Source organism: Cervus elaphus, chromosome 20, assembly GCF_910594005.1.
Source record: "Cervus elaphus chromosome 20, mCerEla1.1, whole genome shotgun sequence".
NCBI lineage: Eukaryota > Metazoa > Chordata > Mammalia > Artiodactyla > Cervidae > Cervus > Cervus elaphus.
The window spans coordinates 115,891,444-115,917,138 of NC_057834.1; the positions used below are offsets into that span (position 1 = coordinate 115,891,444).

Genomic DNA, 25,695 nt, shown 5'->3' on the forward strand with positions numbered 1-25,695 from the left:
TCAGTGTTTCACTGTCATTGTAAGATTTTAAATTGTGGGTACCCCTCAAAAGTATTCTAGTTTTTAATAATAGACCACCATAAATCTTATATGTAATAAAAATTCCGACTTGGCTTTCTAAAATTTAATATTCATAGTTTTATCAAGTAAAAGTTACTTTCCTTTTTCTGAAGAGGAAACTGAAAATTTATAGAGTAGTTAAGTGTCTCAACTACAGGCCTTGTATATGGTGCCATAATAATATTATTCAGAGAATGTGTTATTGTGGGGGTAGGGGACAACTCACAACAACTAGCAGGTAATGAAGCAGGAATTCAAATCTTTCTCTGACTCCCAAACACTTTGAAGCCATAAATATTTTTTTCTTGCCAAACTTACCCTTCCCCAGGGCTACTAGAAAATTGTAGCACTAGACTAAATTGGTGTTCTAATCTATTCTGGCAGTCAGTGCTGGTCCTGGCAAACCTTTTCCCAAAGTTATTAGACAAGTTTGCAAATCAAGATCAAGAAGCATATCTAAGGAATTGCATAAAGCCAAGAACTAAGGGTATTAAGCATTGTGTAGATTCATATGTAAAGATAAGAGGATCTGTCTATATAATAATCAAGAATTCTGGAATTTTGAATTCCTTAGCCTAGGGTTTGAAGCTCCCATAATGTTGGTTTTTAATGTTTTTCAAGTTTCCTCTTTCAGAAACCCTTCTTTACATACTCTTATACTTCTTCCTCGTTGCTTTCTACACCCTTCCCTATATTCTCCAGTCGCTGTCTCTGCTCAAACTAGTCTATGTCTGAAATCGCTTCCATTATCTATCTACTTGATAAAATTACCATCTATTCTTCATAGTACTTCAAAGTACTCGTTCGCTTTTCCAAAATCCTCACATGTTTTATTTTTTTTTCCCTCACATGTTATAACTCAGACTGGTCTGTTTTGGGGTCAGTGATTATGTCTTTGATTCCTATATTATTACAAATAAGAATCAAATAATTATAGAAAGAGTGGAGGAGTTGTGAACTCCTAGCAGTCAAGGATCTTATTCATTGTTACATCCTCAGAACAGCCTAGCTATTGGGGAGATAGAATGCTGGTGTACAAAGAACATAGAATCAAATATAGTTTTTAAACTATATGCAGAATTATTTCTTAAATATTTATAGGATTTCATTGAATCACTTTTTAGATGGTAATGCCAAGGGAAATACAGATGAATGGTAAAATACTTACGCTCAAAACGGTTGCAGTCTTGAATTCAGGCCTTCCACACATGAAACAAAGCAAACCTTACGAAACACAAAATTAACCTTACAAAATTAAATAAATATTAAATAAGGTATATGTGTAGTAGTTGGGAGGAGAGGGATGTAAAGAAGGATGCAAACAACATGAATCGAGATCAAAGTGAGTTTGGTGTAAAGTTTTTGGTATGAGGGGAAGTCAGCCAAGCTCTAGAGCAAAAGCTGAATTCTAGAGAATAATTGTGAAATAGGTTTACCCATGCAAGACCTCGAAACCCCAAGTAGACTTTCCAATCTTACCACTTTGACTCCAGGTTCATTTGACATATGTATGTATATTGAGGGGCTTCCCTGGTGGCTCAGATGATAAAGAATCCTTCTGTAATGTGGGAGACCTGGCTTCAATCCCTGGCTTGGGAAGATCTCCTGGAGAAGAGAATGGCTACCCATTCCAGCATTGACCTAGGCCTACTGTTTGAGCCTCACCATACTCGTTTCGTATACCCTTTATTGTGGTTACACTGAGCTTTCCGCTATTTCCTGAACATGATTATTTTTTCTGGCCTTACTGCATGTAAAACTCAAGTATCATTTGACATAATTGCTTATGCCCTCCTAATTGAAGCAGTTATGTCTTTTGGCTACCTTGGTTTTTCTGTTATCTCACTGGCCATTTACCAATCTCCTTTTCATTGATTTCTCTTCTTCTGCTTGATTTTGAATTATTGGAATGCCACAGGGCTCCATGTTGGCCTTTCTCCTCTTTCTCTGGTTCCCTAGGTGATTTCTTATTTTTTGGGGGGGGGGGAGCTGGGCTACAAAATCTAAATACTTATCTATAGTAGTCCTGCCATCCATGGTGGGCCTGAAACTACAAAGAGTACAAAATTCTACATATACTGTGTTTTGCCTTATACAGGCACACACCTCAGAAATATTTTAAAGTCAATTCCAGACCACTGCTATAAAGCAAATATCATAATGAAATGAAAGTAAAAGTGTTAGTCACTCAGTTATGTCTGACTCTTTGCGACCCCATGAACTCTAGCCTGCCAGGCTCCTCTGTGCATGAAATTCTCCAGGCAAGAATACCGGAGTGGATTGCTGTTTCCTTCTCCACAGGATCTTCCCAGCCCGGGATGGAGTCTGGGTCTCCCACACTGCAGGCGGATTCCGTGCGTGTGAGCCACTAGTGAAGCAAGTCAAATGAATTTTTTGGTTTCCCTGTGCATGTAAACTTACATTTATACTATACTGTAGTCTGTTAAGTGTATAAAAGAGTTCTGTCTAAAAAAACAATATATATACCTTAATTAAAAAAGAATGCTTTTGGAAAGATGATGCCGATAGTCTTGCTTAGTATAGGGTTGGCACAACCCTTCGATTTGTAAAAAAAAAACAACATGGTGAAGCAGAATAAAGCAAAGTGCAATATAATGTGGTATGCCTGTACATACATACCTATAATAAGGTTTAATTTATTAATTAGGCACAGTATTAAATTAGGTAAAAGATAAACAACAATAAATGTTGATAGAAAAGTTATAACAATATATACTGTATTAAATATTACAGCAATGTGGACTTTCTCTCAGAATATCTTATTGTGTAAATACGATGCCTTTTCCATCTTAATTAAGTGCTTTCACACACTGTAGCCATAACTTTTGGAAGTAGAGGTGAGACTGTGACTAGTATGATTTCTTTTTCCTTCATTACAATTTCATGGATAGAAGATTCATTCTTACTGTTGAGTTTAGCAAACTCAATATACTTTTTTTTTTTTTTAACTTTTACCTGTTCACATCAAGGAAGCACTTTATGGATCCTCTCTGTCATATCCAAATTGCCACTATCACTACTCTTGTGGTTTGTGGCTATTATTAAGTAAAATTAGGATTGCTTGCATGTAAGGACCATGATAGTTGATCTGATAACCAAGATAACTGCTGAATGACTTCTGGACATAGGGATGATTCATGACCCAGGTGGGATGGAGCAGGAGAGCATGAGATTTCATCATGCTATTCAGAACAACCTGCAATTTAAAACTTAGAAATTGTTTATTTTTGGAATTTTTCCATTTAATATCTTTTGGACCTTGGTTATCTGCAGATAACTGGAATTGCAGAAATGGAAACTGAGGCTAGGGGGATGCTATTTTGTGTGCTATCAACTTTCCTGCTCTCCGTTCAGTTCAGTTCAGTTCAGCCACTCAGTCGTGTCCAATTCTTTGCTATCCCTTGGACTGCAGCACTCCAGACCTCCCTGTCCATCACCAACTCCCGGAATTTACTCAAACTCACGTCCATTGAGTCAGTGATGCCATCCAACCACCTCATCCTCTGTCGTCCCCTTTTCCTGCTTTCAGTCTTTCCCAGCATCAGGGTCTGTTCAAATGAGTCAGTTCTTCCCATCAGGTGGCCAAAGTATTGGAGTTTCAGCTTCAGCATCAGTCCTTCCAATGAACACCTAGGACTGATGTTGTTTAGGATGGACTGATCTTGTTTAGGATGGACTGTTTGGATCTCCTTGCTGTCCAAGGGACTCTCAAGAGTCTTCTCCAACACCACAGTTCAAAAGCATCAATTCTTTGGCACTCAGTTTTCTTTATAGTCCAACTCTCACATCCATACATGACCACTGGAAAAACCATAGCCTTGACTGGATGGACCTTTCTTGGTAAAGTAATGTCTCTGCTTTTTAATATGCTGTCTAGGTTGGTTATAACTTTTCTTCCAAGGAGCAAGCGTCTTAATTTCATGGCTGCAGTCACCATCTGCAGTGATTTTGGAGCCCCCAAAAATAGTCTGTCACTGTTTCCACTGTTTCCCCATCTATTTCCCATGAAGTGATGGGACCAGATGCCATGATCTTAGTTTTCTGAATGTTGAGCTTTAAGCCAACTTTTTCACTCTCCTCTTTCACTTTCATCAAGAGGCTCTTAAGTTCTTCTTCACTTTCTGCCATAAGGGTGGTGTCATCTGCATATCTGAGGTTATTGATATTTCTCCCAGCAACCTTGATTCCTGCTCTAAGCTGTCTTATTCGACACTCAGTTCTTATACACAGCTGTACATCATATCTCTTTTTGGATATTAAGTAGGTACCTGAAACTTTAATATATACAAAATTTCACTCAGTTTTTCCACCCAACCTGTTCTTAACCCGATCTTTGTTAAATGCAATTTCATCTTTCCATTTGCTTAAGACAGCCTTGGAGTTATGGTTTTCTCTTGTGTTTCGTTAGTAAGTTGTCTGGTTTCTTCCTTTAAAATACAGCTGAACCTGGCAACTCTTCACTGTCTCTGCCTCTACTACCCTCATTAGCATAAGCTACCAGCGTTTCTTGCTGAGACCAGCCGTACCTTGACTCTTTCCACACTGTAGCCAGGGCAACCAGAATGATGTTGTATAAATGTAAGTGTAAATCAGATCTTAACCATTTCCCAGTGTAAAACTCTCCAATGGCCTTCCTTTGCAATTACTATAAATATCAAGTTCTTTACTGTGGTCTGTAAGGACCTACATGATCAGACTCCTGCTATCTCTTCCTTACACCAGCCTCAACTTAAATGTCACTTCCTCAGAGATGTCTTCCCCAGCTATTCTACTGAAAATAATTCCCTTCCCCCTGCCCCTCTGCTGCCTTTTACAATCCTGTTTATTTTCTTCACAACACTTAGCATTTTCTAAAGTTACTTATTCATTTACTTGAGTACTGTTTCCTTTATTAGAATATAAGTTTTATGAAAGCAGGGACCATGGGTTTTTTTGTTCATGTGTCTAGCTCTTAGAATGGTGTCATAAACGTAGGTAGGTGCTTAATAAATACATGTTGACTGAATGAATGAACATGCTGTGTTCTTCCATGTGTTATTTCATTGTCCAAGAAGTGCTACCCATCTCTCTTCCCCAAACCTAATATTTCATCCGTTTTCACTAATAAATTAATAATCCCTTTAAGTTTCTATTTTTCTTCTCCTCTGAAGCTTTTCCTTAGCCCTTTCACCCTTTCACTAAGGCACAATTAAGCACTTGCTTCTCAGTTTTCATTGTACTTTTTTCAATTTCTTAGTTTTACTTATTACATTATACTACAGCTGTTTATGTATCTGTCTGCCCTCATTAGATTGCGAAGGTTTTCATGAACAGGAACTGTATGTTATTTGGGTTGGTTTCCTTAGCATCTGGAATAATGCAACGCATTCAGTTAATATTGACAAATAAATGAATAAAAATCAGAACCTTGATTCCCATGGTAGTTTACCAGAAGATAACATTGCTTTTGCCTTGTGAATTTATAATTTATTCATTTAAACAAATATTTATGTGCAGTGTGCCAGACATTACACTTAAGTGGTAAGGCTACAATGACAAAGGTCCCTGCCCAAAGAAACTGTATTGTTTTCTTTGATTTTGATTAATAATAGTTTATGCTGTATATTGGTGTTTCCTAGATATTTTGAATCTGTAATTAACCTGTGAACCCTATGGGAGACACCAAGATACAGATAACTGCCTAATTCTAATCTTACTTTGTACCTATATCTATCTCATCGTTACATATTGGCAGAGGAGGAGTGGTGAATGCCAGAATCGTATATTATTTTTTATTCCATAAGCATGGCATAATTACACTTGAGACTAGCAATACAGATTGTTCATATGTAAAGGTGACATTTAAAAATTTTTTTTGCTGTTAGTGCTTTTTAATATTATCATAAACAAATCAAACCATGGCTTATGTTTCTTAATTTATGTGGCTAAGTGTATTTATTATTTGTGATTCTGGCACATTTCTTACTATTTGGAACTTTGGCACAGAGTTTGATTTGCTCTGAATTCTCCAGTTTCTAAATACTGGGGTTTTCTGAGTCCTAGTGAAAGCATGTTATTTTGAAGGAATTATGGTATAGCAATTAAAATTCTGTAGATTTCAATGCTTTCTCAGTTTTTACTGAAGCTGTATTTCTGTTCCTGTACAATACTCATGAGTGTAGTTTCAAATTTCTGTTCTTCCAGAACTGCTGTTTCACTTGGAAACCAGAGTCTTTGAGTGTACATTTTAGTAGCATATTTGGAATTTAATATAGTTGACAAATTTGCTTCTCTTGGTGAAAATACATATGTAGGCAATAGCATATGACTTGTAGAAATTCTTATGTATGCAATGTATTTATAATTGAAGTTTAAAAACACCTTGGTAGAGAAGGAGTTAACAAGTTAGCTCCCCTTGGTTGTTCTCAGCATGCTCTCTTGCCTTTAGGAGCTGCAAAGATGATAACATTGGGCCCGGACATGCCTGTGTGGAGGTTATGGTACTCCTGGGGTTTTTGCAGCTAACTGTAAAGCAAGCTAGAACTTGTTCATCTCAGAGTTCCTTGTTTTTCTTTCAACCCTTTCAGTGCCCTGCAGGAGTCATTAAATCAAAACTTCATGCTGATCATCACCCACCGAGAAGTCCAGCGGGAGTACAACCTGAACTTCTCAGGAAGCAGTACCATTCAAGAGGTGAGTTATGTCTCACAGCTAAGGAATAAAGGTAGCTCATTATAGCTAATGTTGACCCTGTTAAAGAGGGCTTATCTGTTCTGGTTGGAAACTCTCTTTATGTTTCATTATTGGCTTCTTAATTTTAATTAACTGGAGCATCAATGATTACTGTAGATATATTACTTGACCTAGAAAGATAGATGTCGTAAATGAAAGCTCTTGATAATTCTTAAAATAGTCAACTTTTAAAACCTTTCTTAAAAATAACTCATTGTTATATATTTCACAGTTTTATAGTAATTATTCAGAATACTAATTTGAAAATTATTGATAGCATGCATTTTCAGACATGCTTATATTTTATTTGAACGGTTGCTCTCAAATATATTATTTATAATGTGTGTCTGCCTGCTTCCAAAAGGAATTGAAGAGGCTTTTCTTAAGCAGCTGAATTCCAGCCTTGGGCAGTATTCTAGAGATGCTGTAGGAACCCAGTCATTTTGCTCAGAGTGTCTAATAAGAATCTATTTATAGTGTCAATATTTTCTTCAGTGGAGCCAACCACCGCCACTGTTTCAAAAAAGAACCTTCCCCAAGAGAGAAGAGGTAACTTCTTGTCTGTGGCCCCACCCACCTAAAAGCTAGTAATTTATCTCCTTGGATGGGGCGGGGCAGATATGTGTAAGGCTATGATGAGACTTGTGTTTAGAAACAGTGAAATGATAATTATGTCACATTACCTCTTGTAAGATATTAAGACAGCAATCATGTGTCTAATCATATTTTTATTAATCATGTTTAATCTTGGATTATTTCATAAATTTTTTTTTGGACTACTTTGCTTAAACTAATTATTAATGTCATATTGAAAGAACAAGTTTCCACCCTAATCGTATTTCAGAAGTATATGAATTGTTTCCGAAATGGCTGGACAGTTAATGGTTTTCTTTTTTCATTTTATCAATAAATTTCAGCTGCTGAGTTTGGCATAAATAACTCATTACATGAAGTTTATTTTCTCTGTTTATCACTTGAATAGTTTATTGACCAGTAACTAAGATTTAAAAAAAATTTTTTGGCCCCTAATTTGAATTTTAGGTTTAAATTATTTGATTTTTTTCTAAGGTTTTAAATACAGTAACTGCCATTTCATTTAAAATCTCTAAAATGGATGTTCTGTTCTCTGAATTTAAAATTTTAATTCCTTGAAGAATCACTGTTGTTTTTATGTTAAAAATAATAAAATAAAAATAACAACTCTGGCCCTATTGGAAAGTTATTCTTGAAACCTCATGATTATGAAATTTAAATTATATATTGAATAAAATTAAATAAGAAATTCAGTTTGATAATAAATAACCTCAATTTAATGAAGAAAAGCACAGATAATGAGAGATAAATTTCATTGTTATTGATTTATTTTTTTAAGTTGAAGACTAGTATAATGCATGGAGGATAAATATAGACTGCCCTGTTTTTCTTTTTGATTGAGATTTTTATAGCCAAAATTTTACGTTTTTTTGTTTTTTGTATTTTTTAACATTCCCAGTTTTTATAGTGTGAGTGTGTTTCAACTTTCTCCCACAAGAGGGCAGAGAGGACTATTAAACTGATAGTCTAAAAATGCCATTCAGTGTTTTCAAATTAGCTTCTCTTATATTAACAAAAAGGAGCATAATGGCCAAGTTATTGTTTGATTTACAGATAATTGGCACATTGCAGGGAGGAGACTTAATTTCACCCTTTTAAATTAAACAGGGAGATTTAAAAAGACATAAAATATTCATTAATGTTCGGTGATTATAAAGTAGTGGCATATATTTATTTTGCCTTTATTACTGTTTCGATGGGAAAATACTGCAAATATTTCCGAAATCGAGTTGGCCATACTGACAAGTTGAAATGTTTAAGCAGCGTTAATGCAATCTGCTCACACCTGATATCCTATGCAGAATGATTCAAAATGACTACATCAATTATTAAAAGAAATACTTAAAATTCTGTAAATGTGCCATTGTACGCCACAGTTGGCTGAAACTGTTCTCTGTAGCCTGCTATTTAGATTATCAAATATATTTTAAGCTTCAAGGACTTGAAAACAGTAAATCTTTTTACATCATTTTCTAAATGAAAAATGTCTCAAAAATATTTTTGCAGATGGATGTTCTTAAATGTATTTCTTAACAAGAGTTTGGCTTTTTCTTTTTTTCCTTTTCTCTATCACTCTCTCTCTCTTTTTTTTTTTTCTTTTTAAAAAGTTGACCTAAAATAATATTTTGAAATACTAGTTGCCAGGAAAAAAATAAATACTTTCATTTCTAATATCTGTGGGCAGACAGGTACACATAGGCTCTTTTATTCTGTACAGGTTAGAAAGGAATGTGGATTATACTCTTTAGGCCTTGGGTCCTACTCTGTAGGCCTAACCCTAAGACTTTTCTTCTTCAACTTGTGGAATACCTGGAAGGGGATTCAGGAGGACAAAATGCTCTTATGCTACAGCCTTGCAACCCACAGTGACACTTAAATACATGTATTTTTTTGCAGTAGCTTGATGGAAAGTCAGGTTGCAACACAACAAAAATATAATCTTGAAATGATTTTACAATGTTACTTTATAAATGCTAGAAATTTTGCTATTACTGTGGAAGCTTAATGATATCATATATTCTAACTTGTAAATTAATTTTTGTCACCAGTTTCAGAAATCTCTTTTCAGTATTGTTTAAAAGGTTCAAGAAGAATTCTAAGCAACATATGAGAGAAAGGAAGAAATTTTTTTTAAACTTGATTTTATTTTTCACTTAATAGTATATTATTTTTGTTTTAGGTGGGAAAAATGTCATTTTGGGTGTATTTTGAAAGTCTTGTATTTTAAAAAGAAAATTTGTAATATCTACCCTCTAAAGGGAAAGTTCTGTTAAATGAAATAGGGTCGAAAAAAGCACTATAATTTCAACTTTTATTTAACAAAATACATTTTAAAAAATACTGACTTGGAAAATAGAACTTAGATGCAGTTTGAATTTTAAATAACTCTTCACTGACCATATGTTCCTGCAAGTTAGTGGTGATAAACCAATAGTTGTACAAGTGTTTGTTCATTCTGGCTCTGTGGTCTCTTGCCTCACAATGCATGACTTACGTCCTTTGGGTGCTCTAGATTTTAATTTAAGCTAGTTAGATATTGAGGTTATTTTTTTAAGCTCTTTACAAATCCTTCCACTTACATTATCCTCCTACTTGAGGAAAAGGCAATATTAGTATAAAAAGGTCAAAATGAGGGTTGCAAGTAGTCATAAGAATAAAAAATCCATTATCCTTTTCCATTATGACAAGATAGTTTATAAAAATTATCAAATAACGTAACGATAATTTCATGACAGTTCTACTTTTGGGGTCCTCAATTAGCTGATTAGCACACTGTAGTGACTTTCCTTGAAAATTTAAACAAGCTAAAAAAAAAAAATTTGAACAAGCTTACCTTAATTTAATGAATTTTCTACCCTGAGAATTTAGATTTTTTTAAACAGTTAATTGTATAGATCTAAGTAATTCTGTCTTCAAATACTATTAAAGATCTGTGGTTACAAATGCACTTGGGATTGGTTAAATTAAGGGAAAGAAAAGATTGATTTGCCTACTGCAAATCCTAATCCCAGGTGTGGAAAAGGATATAAAGTCCCTGAAATCAAGCCAACTTTTCTTGGAAACTAATTCTTTGTTGTCCATCTTGCTATTGCAGAAGCTCCTGTTAGACAAAATATCCACTTTGCTTTGTAGATGTCATACAAACTTAAGGAATATACATATGACCCAGGATAACAAAGATTAAGCGAACTAAGTAATTTTGGTTCTGAATCATGGAGTAGTATTCCATGTCTCTTACAGCAGGAGGCATGATGAATAGCTATTGGAATTATTTAAATTCTTTTCTGAGTTTCACTTTATCCTAAAATTCTCACTGTTCTTGTTAATGTTGATATATTTCTTAATGGGAATTAAAGGGAAAAATTGGCAACCTATAAAGATACATCTTATATGAAATAGTAGAACATTTTACTACTAATACTAGTGATTGTTAAGTGGGAAGCTACAAGTTTGAATTAGCAAGTAGAAGTAAATTAAATAACTCATACCAGTCCTTGAAAATAATGTCGGCTAAATAACTGTGAAATCATGAGGCTAATTCTGATTCTGCAAATTTGAAATTCCTGTTAGGGTTTTGTGTGCATTTTTCTTTTCCTACTTTCTCAACTTGCTTGACTAACATATATTTCAAACTCTTCTCCTTTAGTGCTAGAGGTTAGTACCAGTAATTAAATATGTAGTCTTTTACATATTATACTAAGGAGCAATTTTCTAGTAGTGTATTGACTGTAACTTCTTAACTAATATGCCCTTTCTATATATGTTTTAGATATAGTTTGTTTGTTTATTTGTTGGTTTGTTTGTTTTCCAGTAGGGAGAGTGTAGGGGCTGGCACAGAACTGAAGAGTAGGGAGATGAGAATGTTCATATGCAATAGGATAAATTGAATTGTGTGCTTATTTAATTAAAAGTTTAAGTGGTTTATTTTTATTGCAGGATAAATGACATATAAGCTCAATTAGAATGAACCCATTTTAATTAGCATGTATCATAGTCTGATTTTTTAAAATTTGAAATCACAAATGATATCTAAGCAAGAATAAAAGGTAATTTCTTAAGCAACTGGGCAGTGAATTCAAGCCTTTATTCTTCAGAAAAGGAGATTATGAGTTTCTTTTAAATATGCATGTATAAGTTTCAAGTTGCATTTTATAACAGAGATGTGTTGCAGTTATGCTATTTTGAATGAACAAATCAGTAATGATCAGTTTATAAATATTGGGGTTTTCTGTGATGCTTAATAAATTATCTCCTTAGGATATACATTTAATATTTACAATGCAGCCATTGGAACTGACAAGTCTTTCTCTCCCTCTGAAAGTATTTTAAAATAATCTCTATTGGGCATTTTTTTTTTTAGCCCATGTAAGTATTTCTTCTCCTACATTTCAAGAAGATAGAAACAATGAAATTTTGTTTAAAAGTTGACAGTGCTTTAGACCTTTGTTACTTAAGGTACGTGTAGCCTAACAACTTCCTGGCCGACTGTATTTCATAATCTGTGATTTGTGTTGGTAGGTTTTAAATGCCTGCGGTAAGAGATATTATGTTCAGTTATCAAAAACTAATAAACATAAGACATTTTTATATGCAAGAAAAGGCAGAGAGTAAATAATTGCACTGGTGACCAATACTGTAATAATCCTGTTTTACAATATGCACTTGACAGGTTGTAATAGTGCTAATTGAAGAGACTAATTCACACTTGCTTCATTCTATTCAAAGGCAAAATCAGCAGCTTGTTTTGCTTTTGACCAGATGGTCCTCATGAACACCTACTGTGCACTTTAAGTGCTTTACTAGAATTACAAAGGCTGGGGGGCTGCGTTCGACTCCAAATGATTTGAGGAGAGAGGGAGAGAGAGAGGGGGGAAAAAAATCCCTCTGTGCTCAATGGATTTGGTGCAAGTAAATTAATTCTAGTAGACCCATTACACACTGAGCCCCCTTTTCAAAGCTCCGAGCCTCCTCGCTTGCTCTGTAGCAATGAGAAAGAGAAAGAGAAAGGCAGATTACTGCAAACAGAAATAAAAAAAAAAGGGGGTATGAAAGGGAGAAAAGAGGCCTTGAAGCCTTTCATATCATTTGAGTTTTTCAAGTGCGTTATTTTTGGGGAGGGTGGATGTCTGAAAAGCCAATTGGAGTTTTTTTTGTTTTAAAGTGCGCTATTTAAGCACCATGAATATAGGCGCAAGAGCAACAGTTGACTGAGTTTACTGTGGTGAAGCTTTGTGTTCAAGGATGAATCAAATTCATTATATTCAACTCTTTGTGTTTTAACATGAATGTAGGGTTAGTTTCACAAGACTGTGTCTGTTTAGGATAATTATAATTTAATATTTTCCTTTCATAAAGTTATCACTGTAGATGTCTAAAATTTTAATCAAAGCAGATTTTGTACATTGACTTTGAAGCACCCTGATAGTTTAAAATTCAAAGGAAAGCTTTTTTAGTTTTCAAAAGAAAAGAAGGGCTCATTCTAATGGCATTGAAGCAGAGATTATTATAACTAATTAGAAGTCACACATCTGTTAGCTTTTGGTTTGTGACTTACTTATGAATTTTTTGAGTAAAATATATACTTTAAAAATATATCGCTGTTACTGAGTAAACCCAAAGGGATAAAATGCACTTAAAAGAGAACCACTTATTTGAGCCAACCATTTTTCCAAATCTCCACATGGTACCATAAAAATATATAATGTATTAAAATCCATTAAATGTAAATTGGACTTGTGTAATTAATAACCTTAAGTTCAAATGGACTTCCAAATAAATTGTTTTTGCACAGCTCTGCTTAGCATAATTCTGATTAGTAACCAAAATTATCATAAAATAAAAGAGAAAGTATAAGCAAACCCAGTTTGTGCAAATTTATAGTTATTTTTTATTCTTAAAGCTGTTTGTGTACAATTGTAACTTGGAATACTGACAGTGTAAAATAATTCCTACTCTACGGTATATGGATTAAAATACAAAGGATCACATGCAATTTATTTTGTGCATTTTTATTTTTCAGGCATAATTCTCTTACGATATATTTTTGTTCCACAGTTTACTTTTGTTTAATGGCACATATTACACTGTAATCAAGTTTATTTTAAAAATACCCATTAGCAAAGAAAAACAGAATCATACCAATAGTATATGACTTATGTGATAATTATAAACATTTTACAAAAAAATAAATGTCTAGAGTTTACATTTTGGCATAATGCGCCAATATGCTTTAGATGTCAATATGTTTTAGTTATATTCTTAGAAAAGAAAATATAGAAATATAAAGACAACCACAAAATCATTTAAAATTTCACTTTTCAAAGACGTTTAATGAAGAGGATAGCCTGCTGCTTGATATTTAAATTAAATTAAATTAATTTCCTATTAATGCAGTCATTACTTTGGGACTTGTTCATTCAAATATAAATTGTAGGCTGGAGAGGAATATAAGGGGAAATCCCCAAACTTTCAACTAACAAAATATCCAATGAAATTTATAAGCAATGAGGTGTTAATGAATTGATATCCTTGGGGGGAAAGAGATTTCAGGAAAAAATCTGAATGATTAGGGGAACTTACTGAAAAAATTTTTTTGCAATAGGCTATTTAAAACAAAGGTAAGACTACTAGATTCTCTTTCTTGTAGGTACCATAAAAAGCTATGTTTTATGCAGTAGACTAAATTTTTTTGCAGTAGACTATTTAAAATAAAGGTAAAACTACTAGATTCTCTTTCTTGTAGGTACCATAAAAAGCTGTGTTTAAAGCCCGACCCTCATTTAGCAGAAGTGGATTGATCATGACCATGCAGTCATTTGTTTAGGTGGGGCTCAATCTTTGCTTTCACACACACAGTAGTTGGAGCTTTTCTCCTCATGAAGAAGAGTTTATTTCAGTATTAAAATATTAACCCCTAGATTCCTGAATGTCAGAGACAAGATTCTCTTCTATGGGTAAAGGTTGGAAAATACTGTGGTTTATATACCTTGGTAAATACCACATTACTTAAGCTGAGACGTGTTTTAACATTTTACTATCCTCTAGCCATAAAATAAGAATTATATAGCTTCCTTTATATAGATATAAAAATATTAAAGAGAATTATGTAGCCTCCTTTATATAATTATAAAAATATAAAAGAGAATTATATTTTCCCCCTCACCCCACTCTCCCCCCAGCAAAAACATAAACAAAAACAAAGAAGCAAATCAAAGTGTGGGTAGGTGAATGAACATAAAGTGCTTATACATAAGCTAGACTAAGACTAGGTATATAAAAATAAGGTCTGCATATAGAAAATATTTACATGTTTATCTGTATACCAAACATTTGTCTATAACCTCTTAAAATGTCTGCGTATGGTAATATTTCTTTTGTCCTAATGTGTCTTGTGTGTGGCCTAATACTATTTAGCCAAATCATTACCCTTTTTCAAACATATCTATTTTGGCAAATAAACTTTAAAAAATTTTGTTGCTCAGTCTAGGGCTGTATTACCTTATTATTACCCTCAATGTATTCCTATTATTATTTTCTTAAACATTTTTTTTAGAAGAAAAAGACTTTAAAAGCTCATAGCAAACATTTTCTGTAAATGACAAAATGTATTCCTTGCTTTGTGGTCATTGCGTGACCAGACAGTAGAGTACTGGATTGTTGTAAGGTTTTTACAGCTGCAAGGCAAAAGCATCTGCTCATTGCAAAGACGGCATTGTTTAATTTTGACACTGACTTTTCCATGTGTCTTGTACCAAGGACTGGATTAGATGCCCCTTAGATGAAATTTGTTTTAAGTTGCTCCCAAAGTGCAGCTGTCCCCATAAAACAGACACACAGGATCAATCAGAATCTTTGTACAAGGGTCACCTCACTAGGCAAGAGAGGCTCAGAGGAAGAATGTTAATGATATTATTTATCATGAATAACTGCAAAATTAGTTTCCAGGCTGGTTTAGTATATGTAGAGTCCCCATAGCTTCTCCCCCCACCTGCTTTTTAGGGCAATAGAATCATTATTAAATATTTAGCTTTTAAACTGAAATATAAATAGTCAAGATGCCTGTGTATGCATTAGGCACTATTCTGCAGTCAGTTGCAAGGAAAGCGATCAGTTTATTGGCCACTAAAGTAGTAATTGACTGAAAATAAAACTCAGTCTAAAATAGCTCTGCTAAGATCTTGAGAAGTGGACATTTTTATAGAATGATAATTTTTCTTTAATGTTTCAAGTGAATGAAAAATGAAAGAGCACCTCACTTTCCGGGTTTCCTGGGATTGTGTGAATTTCTACCCAGCTGGTCCAAATTGATTGATACAGGGCCAAATATTTGTCTGCCTACATTTCAAAGTCTATAATTTGCTAATGAATTGTGGTAATAATCTTTCATCATACATGAAAGATTTAGCCAAACAATTTGCTAAGTATGTATTTTGATCATAAAATTTTTGGACTTACACCAAGCTTTACATCTATTTTACAGCTAATACATGGGGGTGGAGGGAGAGCAGGGGGAGAAATAATATTGAATATGGACACTTGATGGAAGAGGATGAAGGAAACAAGAGGAAAGAAGGTACTTTGGAAAAGAATAATGCTGGGAAAGACTTATAAATGACAGTGGAAAACCAATTAGATTTGCACATAGACTGCAAAATAGAATTTTTAAAATGCCAGCAGAGTTTTAGTCTTCCGTGTCTAGAGGTATGGAATACATGTGACTGAACACAAGACAGAAATCTTTCCCTTTTTAGCCACAGCTATTCCACACATTGATTATGGAATAATTTGCTAAAAATTTATGCTACAAAAGTCAGATGCCCACAAATTAGAAATAATTAAAAGTATTAGTATAAAAACCAGATGTTTGTTCTGTTTGATTTTGAGACATTAGGTGGGAAAAAACAGTGAAGAAATAAATGATTGCACCAATTTTACAAGGTGAGAGAGGAACTTCCTGGTTAAACTTTTAGCTAGGAATGACTAGAAATGATTGTAGGCATCCAAGAGAGAATTATTTTCTGTCTCCAAAACAAATACTGGGCTTATATCTGTGGGGGGATACTTAGGATTAAATAACCTCCATTTGAGAAAGTACAAACTTTTATTTATGTTTTTTGGGAGGACAGCATAAATTCTATACCATAGGAAGTCCAAGATTAAATTATTGACTGAGAAGACAAGAAAATGTTCTACATAAAACTATCTTATAAATGTAATTTCTCTTTCATTATTAGAGATCAGGGAACCATGACTTCCTATTTGACTGAAATAATCTGAATTGCTTTCAAGTTGTCCATAAGGAAGATATTTATTGATACTAATAAAATTCTCATTGCTTTGTAAGCAGAGAGTTAAAAATAAATTAAAAAAAAGAAAGAAAGCCACGAAGTTGAAGGAGAAAAACCATATTATGAAAGAGACTGAAACTTCCATTTGGTAGATTTTAAACCCAAACAAGTGTAGAATTTTTACATACCTGCTGTACCTCTTGAATATGTCACACTGCGAAAGCATGACTCTGTATCCATTTATGTAATTCTTTTTGTTCTCTGATAGAGATAGAACCTAATGTTAAGTACAGTGAATGTCTATCCAAGATTCAGTGTTATAGGTTTTAGTCTAACAGTATTTCTCAGTTGGCAATTAATTAACTTGTGATAGTGGAAAGATTATTGCATTATAATACAGTGAATCTGAGGTCTAAACCCCCTGCAACTAGAAAGCTATATGATCATCTAGGCCTGAGTGGCCTGGTATTTCTTTTTCGTTTGTTTGGATTTTTCAGTGTAAGACTGCAGAAGCTGTTTTTGCTAGTGAAAGTATAAAATGAACCTTAAAATATGCGTAAAGTCCCTGTGTCTCATTGAACTTGTTAGACACTTCTGTTGTAGCATTTTTGTCCTTCTATTTGCCTTGTGTTTGTTTTCCTTTTCATGGTAGGCTCCTTGAGGGCAGGATCTCAGTCATTTAATCTTCATATTATAGCACTAAGCCTAGTGCCTAGTGCCTTTTAATGACTGTTGAATGAGCAAATATTTACATGAATTAGCATTCAGTGATTGAAAAGAAATTTGGAAACCTAGGCTCTTAATATCTGATATTTTGCTCTCTCCCTATATGAGTTTGGGTAGTTCATTTAACTACTCTGGGTTTGATTCATCTATAAAAAATAGAGAGAGAGAGCCCTTTGGCTCCTCTTTTTCCTCTTTTTATGTTTTTTCCCCTTCCCCCGGGCCTGTCCTATGCAAATTGGGCTTAGACAGGAGTACTGTTCTACCTGAAGTCCTCACTCCTGTCCTCTGACCTTCTTTTGACCTTCCTCTGTTCTATTTTCGTGGGCTTTTCCTTTCCTTGTCTTTTAGCCACCGCCATTTTGGACTCCTTTTCCCTATTCTAACTACCTAAGAGTAGTAAGTGAATTAAAATTCTATGTGAATATCAAGGCTAAGTTACTGCCATGAGAATAGACATATACATCTGTGGGATAGAATTAAAAGTCCAGAAATAACCTGAATCAACTGGATATCTACATGCAAAAGAATAAAATTGGCTTATTCCTTCACATCATATACAAAAATAAATGCACTTGGATCAAAGACCTCAATGTAAAAGCTACAACTATAAAACTTTTAACAGAAAACATAGAAATGATTTTGTGACCTTGGGTTAGGCAATGGTTCCTTAGATCTGACACCAAAACATAAATAACAAAAAGAAAGTAGGTAAATTGAGCTTCATCATAATTAAAAACTTTTGTGCCTCCAAGAACAGAATCAATAAAGTGAAAAGACAACTCACAGAATGGAAGAAATATTTCCAAATCATACATTGGTAAGTGACTTTATCTCAAATGTGTGAAAACCTCTTACAGCTCAAAAAGAAAAATAACCCAAAGGTAAAATGAGGAAAAGTTCATGCTTATGCGCTAAAATACTAGAGTAGGGGTACTGAAGGTAAACTGAAGACCTCCAGGGTGTCTTCCTGATCCAGGAATTGAACCAGTGTCTCTGCATCTCCTACATTGCAGGCAGATTCTTTACCTACTGAGCCATCAGGGAAGACTGTGCAATCAATAAGCACATGAAAAATTGCTCTACATCTTTAGTTGTTCAGTTCATTTCAGTTCAGTCGCTCAGTTGTGTCCGACTCTTTGCGACCCCATGAACCGCAGCACACCAGGCCTCCCTGTCCATCACCAACTCCTGGAGTTCACCCAAACTCATGTCCTTTGAGTCGGTGATGCCATCCAATCATCTCATGCTCTGTCGTCCCCTTCTCCTCCTGCCCTCAGTCTTTCCCAGCATCAGGGTCTTTTCAAATGAGTTAGCTCTTTGTATCACGAGGCCAAATATTGGAGTTTCAACTTCAACATCAGTCCTTCCAATGAATACCCAGGACTGATCTCCTTTAGGATGGACTGGTTGGATCTTCTTGCAGTACAAGGGACTCTCAAGAGTCTTCTCCAACACCACAGTTCAAAAGCATCAATTCCTTGGCGCTCAGCTTTCTTTGTAGTCCAACACTACATGACCACTGGAAAAACCATAGCCTTGACTAGACGGGCCTTTGTTGGCAAAGTAATGTCTCTGCTTTTTAATAAGTTGTCTGGGTTGTTCATAACTTTCCTTCCAAGGAGTAAGCGTCTTTTAATTTCATGGCTTCAGTCACCATCTGCAGTGATTTGGAGCCCCCCAAAATAAAGTCTGCCGCTGTTTCCCCATCTATTTGCCATGAAGTGATGGGACCGGATGCCATGATCTTAGTTTTCTAAATGTTGATTTTTAAGCCAACTTTTTCACTCTCCTCTTTCACTTTCATGAAGAAGCTCTTTAGTTCTTTGTCACTTTCTGCCTTCTTTAGGCACTAGTCACTTCACTTTCTTTAGTCATTAGGGAATTGCAAACCCAAATCAAAATGAGATACCAATACTTGCTAAAAAAAAAAAATTAGATGAATCTTCAGAAAATTATTCAAATGACAGAGCCAAACACAAAAAGGCCTCATACTGTGTGATTACATTTAGATGAAGTGCCCAAAATAGGTAAATGTACAGAGATAACACGTAAGGTTAGTAGGGCTGAAACTACTCTGTATAATACTATACTGGTGGATACATGCCATAAATTTGTCCAAATCCATAGACTGTATAGCACCAAGAGAACCCTAACATAAAATATGGTCTTTGAGTAACGATGACATGTCAGTGTAGGTTTATCAGTTGTAATAAATACACTACTCTGGTAGGGTATGTTGATAATGGGGAAGGCTGTGAATGTGTCAGGGCAAGGGGTATGTGGAAACTCTACCTTCTGCTCAATTTTGTTGTGAACCTAAACTTCTCTAAAAATTACAGCCTATTTAAAAGAAAACTTTTTTAAGTAGATTTATGGTTGTCAGGGACACCTTGCTGAGTAAGAAAGGGGAATGGGTCATGGCTACTAATGAACTTAGGTATTTTGATATTGTTTTCCTTTGTCGTCTTGTTTTTGTTTTTTGCGTTTCATTACTAATAAACTACTAGGTATGCAACAGTCCATTAGAATATTAAATATCTTTAACTGTGTATTTATTTACATGCAACATCTTTTCATGATGAGAAATATAATCTAAACACAACACAGTGGGCTTCATATGGGTACCCATAGAATATTTAAGAAATTAGGAAAGCCAATTTAAATCTTCATATTTATTTGTGTACACATTTGTTTTTGTGTGCATATCTCTTCCTACTTAAGTGAAATTTCAGAGTTCTAAAGTATTTTTTGCTTTCTAAAAAAAATCTGATGATGTTTGACAGAAAATAGCAAAATTTCATAAAGCAGTTATCCTTCAATTAAAAAATAAATTAAAAAAGAATTAAAACAAAAGGATAAAAATTTAAAAATATCTGAATTTGCCATATATATGATTTTTCCATGGTTTTATTAAGGCTGAATAATATTTCATTGTATTTTTTGTACCACATTTTGTTCTATCCATTCATCCATTGACAAGATATTTGGGTTGCCTCTACCTTCTACTTGTAGTGAATAATTTTGCTATGAGCATGAGTGGACAAATATCTGTTCAAGCCCCTTCTTTCAATTCTTTTGGATATATATCACAAGTGAAATTTTTAGGTCATATTCTAGGTTACATTTTTTGAGAAGCTGTCATACTGTTTTCCACAGTGGCTACACTATTTTACATTCCCATCAGCAATGCACAAGGCTCCAATTTCAACATATCCTCACCAACAGTTGTTATTTTCTGTCTTTTTAGTAAAACCATCTTAGTAAATGTAGAGTGCTATTTCATTTTGGTTTTTGATTTACATTTTCATAATGGCTGGTGATATTGACCTGGCATTATGTCTGGTGCTTATTGGCTATTGTATATCATGTTCTTTGGAGAAATGTCCATTTAAATCCTTTATCCATTTTGGGGGAGGTCCTTTTTGGAGTGATGAACTCTGGAATTCATTATTGATGATGGTTGCACAAGTTTGTGAACTTATTGAAACCCATTGAACTGTACATTTAAAAATAGTAAAGTAAACTAAACAAAAATGAGTATCAAGAACTGAGAGCCTATGAGAATGCAACACCTACTAATTGAAATATTGTACCAAAAAGGAAGATTAAAGAACTGGGGATGATGCCACCAGGATAAAGTGTTGGATTGGCCAAAAAGTTGCCTTAGTTTTAAAGTAAAAAGACACATGTTTCATTTCCACCAAGAACTTCACAGAAAAATATATTCACCATTTTGTTCCACTACCTACTGCTGTTTTTCAGGCAACTTCATAATTTCATCTTCCCAAAATTTTTTATCTTTTTGAGCAAAGAACTGTTCTAGGTACTTTTTTTTTCTTTCATTTATTTTTATTAGTTGGAGGCTAATTACTTCACAACATTGCAGTGGGTTTTGTCATACATTGACATGAAACAGCCATGAAGTTACATGTATTCCCCATCCCAATCTAGGTACCCCAGTCTTCCGGGGAATTGGAATTTTTTCCATTAGAATTTTGTAAAAACCAAAATAAATGGAAATCTGCAGGTGCAATGTCTGGTGAACATGGCAGATGAATTAAAACTTCCCAGTCAAGCTATAATAGTTTTTGCCTGGTCATCAAAGAAACATGTGTTCTTACATCACTCTGATGGAAGATTATCCTTTTTATGTTGACTAATTCCAGACACTTTTTGTTGCTGCTTTCAGTTGATCTGATTGGGAGCATTACTTGTTGCACTTAACTGTTCGGTTTTCCAGAAGACACTCTATACTAGAGGACTCCCTTCTAGTCCCACCATATACACAAAATCACCTTTGGATGAAAACTGACCTTTGTGGTTGGTGGTGGTTCATTTCACTTGCCTTACAGTCTCTTCCATTCTACGTTTCTATACAGTATACACTTTTCATTGCCTGTCACAATTTGTTTTAAAAACAGAATATTTACATTTAAGGGAATCGAATGTGGAAATATGGTCAAGAAAGTTTTTTCACTTAACTTATGTGGAACCCAAACATCGAAGTGATGAAATTAACCGCAATAGTGCAAATGAGTTTCAGTGCATTATTTGGATATTGTGAGTATGTTGGCTCTCTCCTGCATGGCATAATGTTGATTGTTCTCAATTAATGTCTTGATTTGATCTCTATCAACTTCAACTGGTTACTCATCCTTGGAGCATTGTCCAGCAGAAAATCTCTAGCATGAAACTTTGCAAACCACTTTTGACACAGTCAGTCAGTCACAGTGCCTTCTTCATACACTACAAATCTTTTTTTGCATTACAGTTGCATTTTTATTAATACCATTCTTGAAACAATAAAGCATAATATGTTGAAGTGTTGCTTTTTCTTCTATCTTCAGTTTTTCTTCTATTAAAATAACTACACAAAAATTCACCAGTTTTTCTTTTTTTTAAATGTACACTGATATGACAGCCATCACACTATACTCTTAACAAAATTGTTTGAATTCTACTAGAGCCATCTTACAGGAAAAAAAAAACAAGCTGACCTTTTGGCCAACCCAATATATGAGACACCAGATTTCAATTTACCAGTGTTTGCTGAGAATTTAAAGAATTATTTTCGAGATAGTAACTAAATGTCCCTCCATGCCCCCCTTTCTATTGAAGTTAAGTCAAGAGGAAACAGACAGACTTGGTAATGTTGGAGAGACTTTTCCTTGAGTTTGATATTATTAAGGATTGGAGAGATTTATGGAATCATGTAAGCATTTCTGGTAAATATTTAAAAGGGAACAGATTCTTACTTTGTACTTCATGGCCAGTCTATTGCATGAATAGAACAATATCCCAAGTGGATTAATACCAATTTTTTTACATGGTGGTAACATGAACAGTACTATTAAGTGGTCCTGATGATTTCATCATACAGAGTTTCTGTGACTTAATTTTTCATAGAACTTTTTCATCAGTACTATTTTTGTTCACACCACACATCATATGGGATCTTAGTTCTGAACCCGCAACCTCTGCACTGGAAGTGCATGATCTTCACTACTGGACACAAGAAAATTCCCCATCAGTATTATTCTGTTACTTTGATGTAGTTGATGCATTTTTGAGCATGGAGTGAATACTTTGTATCTAGAATAAAGATTATTCTTTATTATTAATTATTAATATTTATTATTATTATTAATTACTATTATTAATTATTTGTTCAGTTCAGTTCAGTCACTCAGTCATGTCTGACTCCTTGCAACCCCATGAACTGTAGCATGCCAGGCCTCCCTGTCCATCACCAACTCTGGAGCCTACCCAAGCTCACATCCATTGAGCTGTGATGCCATCCAACCATCTCAGCCTCTGTCGTCCCCTTCTCCTCCTGCCCTCAATCTTTCCCAGCATCAGGGTCTTCTCAAATGAGTCAGCTCTTTGCATCAGGTGGCCAAAGTATTGGAGTTTCAGCTTCAACATCAGTCCTTCCAACAAACACCCAGGACTGATCTCCTTCAGGATGGACTGGTTGGATCTTCTTGCAGTCCAAGGGACTCTCAAGAGTTTTCTCCAACACCACAGTTCAAAAGCATCCATTCTTCGGTGCTCAACTTTCTTTATAGTCCAACTCTCACATCCATACATGACCACTGGAAAAGCCATAGCCTTGACTAGATGGACCTTCGTTGACAGAGTAATGTCTCTGCTTTTTAATATGCTGTCTAGGTTGGTCATAACTTTCCTTCCAAGGAGTAAGCGTCTTGTAATTTCATGGCTGCAATCACCATCTGCAGTGTTTGGAGCCCAAGAAAATAAAGTCAGCCGCTGTTTCCCCATCTATTTGCCATGAAGTGATGGAACTGGATGCCATGATCTTAGTTTTCTGAATGTTGAGCTTTAAGCCAACTTTTTCACTCTCCTCTTTCACTTTCATCAAGAGGCTTTTTAGTTCCTCTTCACTTTCTGCCATAAGGGTGGTGTCATCTTCATATCTGAGATTATGGATATTTCTCCCGGCAATCTTGATTCCAGCTTGTGCTTCTTCCAGCCCAGCATTTCTCATGATGTACTCTGCATAGAAGTTAAATAAGCAGGTTGACAGTATACAGCCTTGACATACACCTTTTCCTATTTGGAACCAGTCTGTTGTTCCATGTCCAGTTCTAACTGTTGCTTCCTGACCTGCATACAGATTTCTCAGGAGGCAGGTCAGGTGGTCTGGTATTCCCATCTCTTACAGAATTTTCCACAGTTTATTGTGATCCACACAGTCAAAGGCTTTGGCAAGTCAATAAAGCAGAAAAAGACGTTTTTCTGGAACTCTTGCTTTTTTGATGATCCAGCAGATGTTGGCAATTTGATCTCTGGTTCCTCTGCCTTTTATAAAACCAGCTTGAACATTTGAAAGTTCACGGGTCATGTATTGCTAAAGCCTGGCTTGGAGAATTTTGAGCATTACTTTACTAGCATGTGAGATGAGTGCAATTATGTGGTAGTTTGAGCATTCTTTGACGTTTCCTTTCTTTGTCATTTGTTAGTCTGTTAAAAAACATTCTTGTGGGAAATTATTATCTGTCATCTATAATCTAGTAGAGCCTCATTAAAAACTGGAATGGTTTTTATTTCACAGTAATTTGAGTGAATTTTTTTTTTTCCTTATTCAACTTCTCCCAGTGTTACTTGGATTTGTTTGTGTATTTTTCTTTTCAATAGTGTAACTGGCTTTAATTCTTTTTTAAAACACTTATATTGCAGAAGAGTTGAATAAAAATGTGTTAGTTTCAGGTATACAGCAAAGTGATTCAGTTAAATATATACATGTGTCTGTTCTTTTTCAAATTCTTGGATGAATTTCTGTGGAGACACCTCTAGTCAGTGATATTTTGGTTATTAACCTTAAAGTTGTTGATAACTTCATTGAGAGGAAAAAGGAGGAAGCTTCACATTGGGTTAGTGTTTTATAGTTTTCAATTCTCTTCTTCCTGCCTTAGTTCATTTGATTCTTATAGACTCTACTAGTGTCAGACCTAGTGCATACAGTTACACAGGTTGAAAATGGCACCTCCTGAAAGCTGTGGTCTTAATGAGCATGTGAATGTAGGACTTTATGGAAACTCTTCCTGCTAAATAAAGAGAGGTTCTAATGCAGATTGTACATAAGTGGTCTTTAAGAATCTCCAATAAAATCATTACTTCTCCTCACTGTATGATTTGTAGTGCCTTCAGTGATTCCATTCCCTAAATCTTTAATCCATTAGCAGTGTGTGTTTTGAGGAATAACCTACTTCACCCTACTTTTGTCTCTACATAGACTCTTTCCTCATCTTTAAAGTTAGCATAGTGGTAATATTACTTGCCTGGCAGATATTTAATTGTGAGCATGAAAGTGGGATAATATAGTTGAATACAACTTTATTAATTCTAAAATACTTTTTAAAGGAGTTATTCTTACTTTCCATGTACCTTAGATTTTACTAAATATTGTCTCACACCCCACTACTTTTAAAAAGGTTCCTTTGACTCTTCCCTTTTTGCTTGATCCCTTCTCTTCACACTGTTCAGCCACCCCTGTATGTTTCAGGAAGACAACACTTAGCTTATACACCCTGTGGGAAACCTTAAGTCCTCTGTCCTGTTGTAAATGTAACCTTTCCTTACCTGTTGATTTTGTCATCGTATGCCATGGAGTGTCACTGTGTCCCATAGTTAACGTGTAGATGCCTTAGCCCATTGTCCAGCCTATATGCTCTTTGAGAAGAGAGGGATTATACTATTAATATATGTCTTCTCATCTTTTTATTTCCTCTATATAGAACCGAACAGAATGCTTTTAGAATAGTAGTAGAAGAAA

The 25,695-nt window shown here is 34.7% G+C and overlaps 1 protein-coding gene across 4 annotated transcripts in view; it reads left to right on the forward strand.

Annotated features, from left to right (window-relative positions):
- Nucleotides 1–25,695, forward strand: part of FAF1 (Fas associated factor 1) — a 502,843-nt gene that overhangs the window by 226,392 nt on the left and 250,756 nt on the right. For all 4 annotated transcript variants that reach the window (XM_043876171.1, XM_043876168.1, XM_043876169.1 and 1 more), the window contains one exon: nt 6,648–6,753. In XM_043876171.1, coding sequence (XP_043732106.1) covers nt 6,648–6,753 — 106 coding nt within the window. The remainder of the gene's footprint in view (nt 1–6,647; nt 6,754–25,695) is intronic.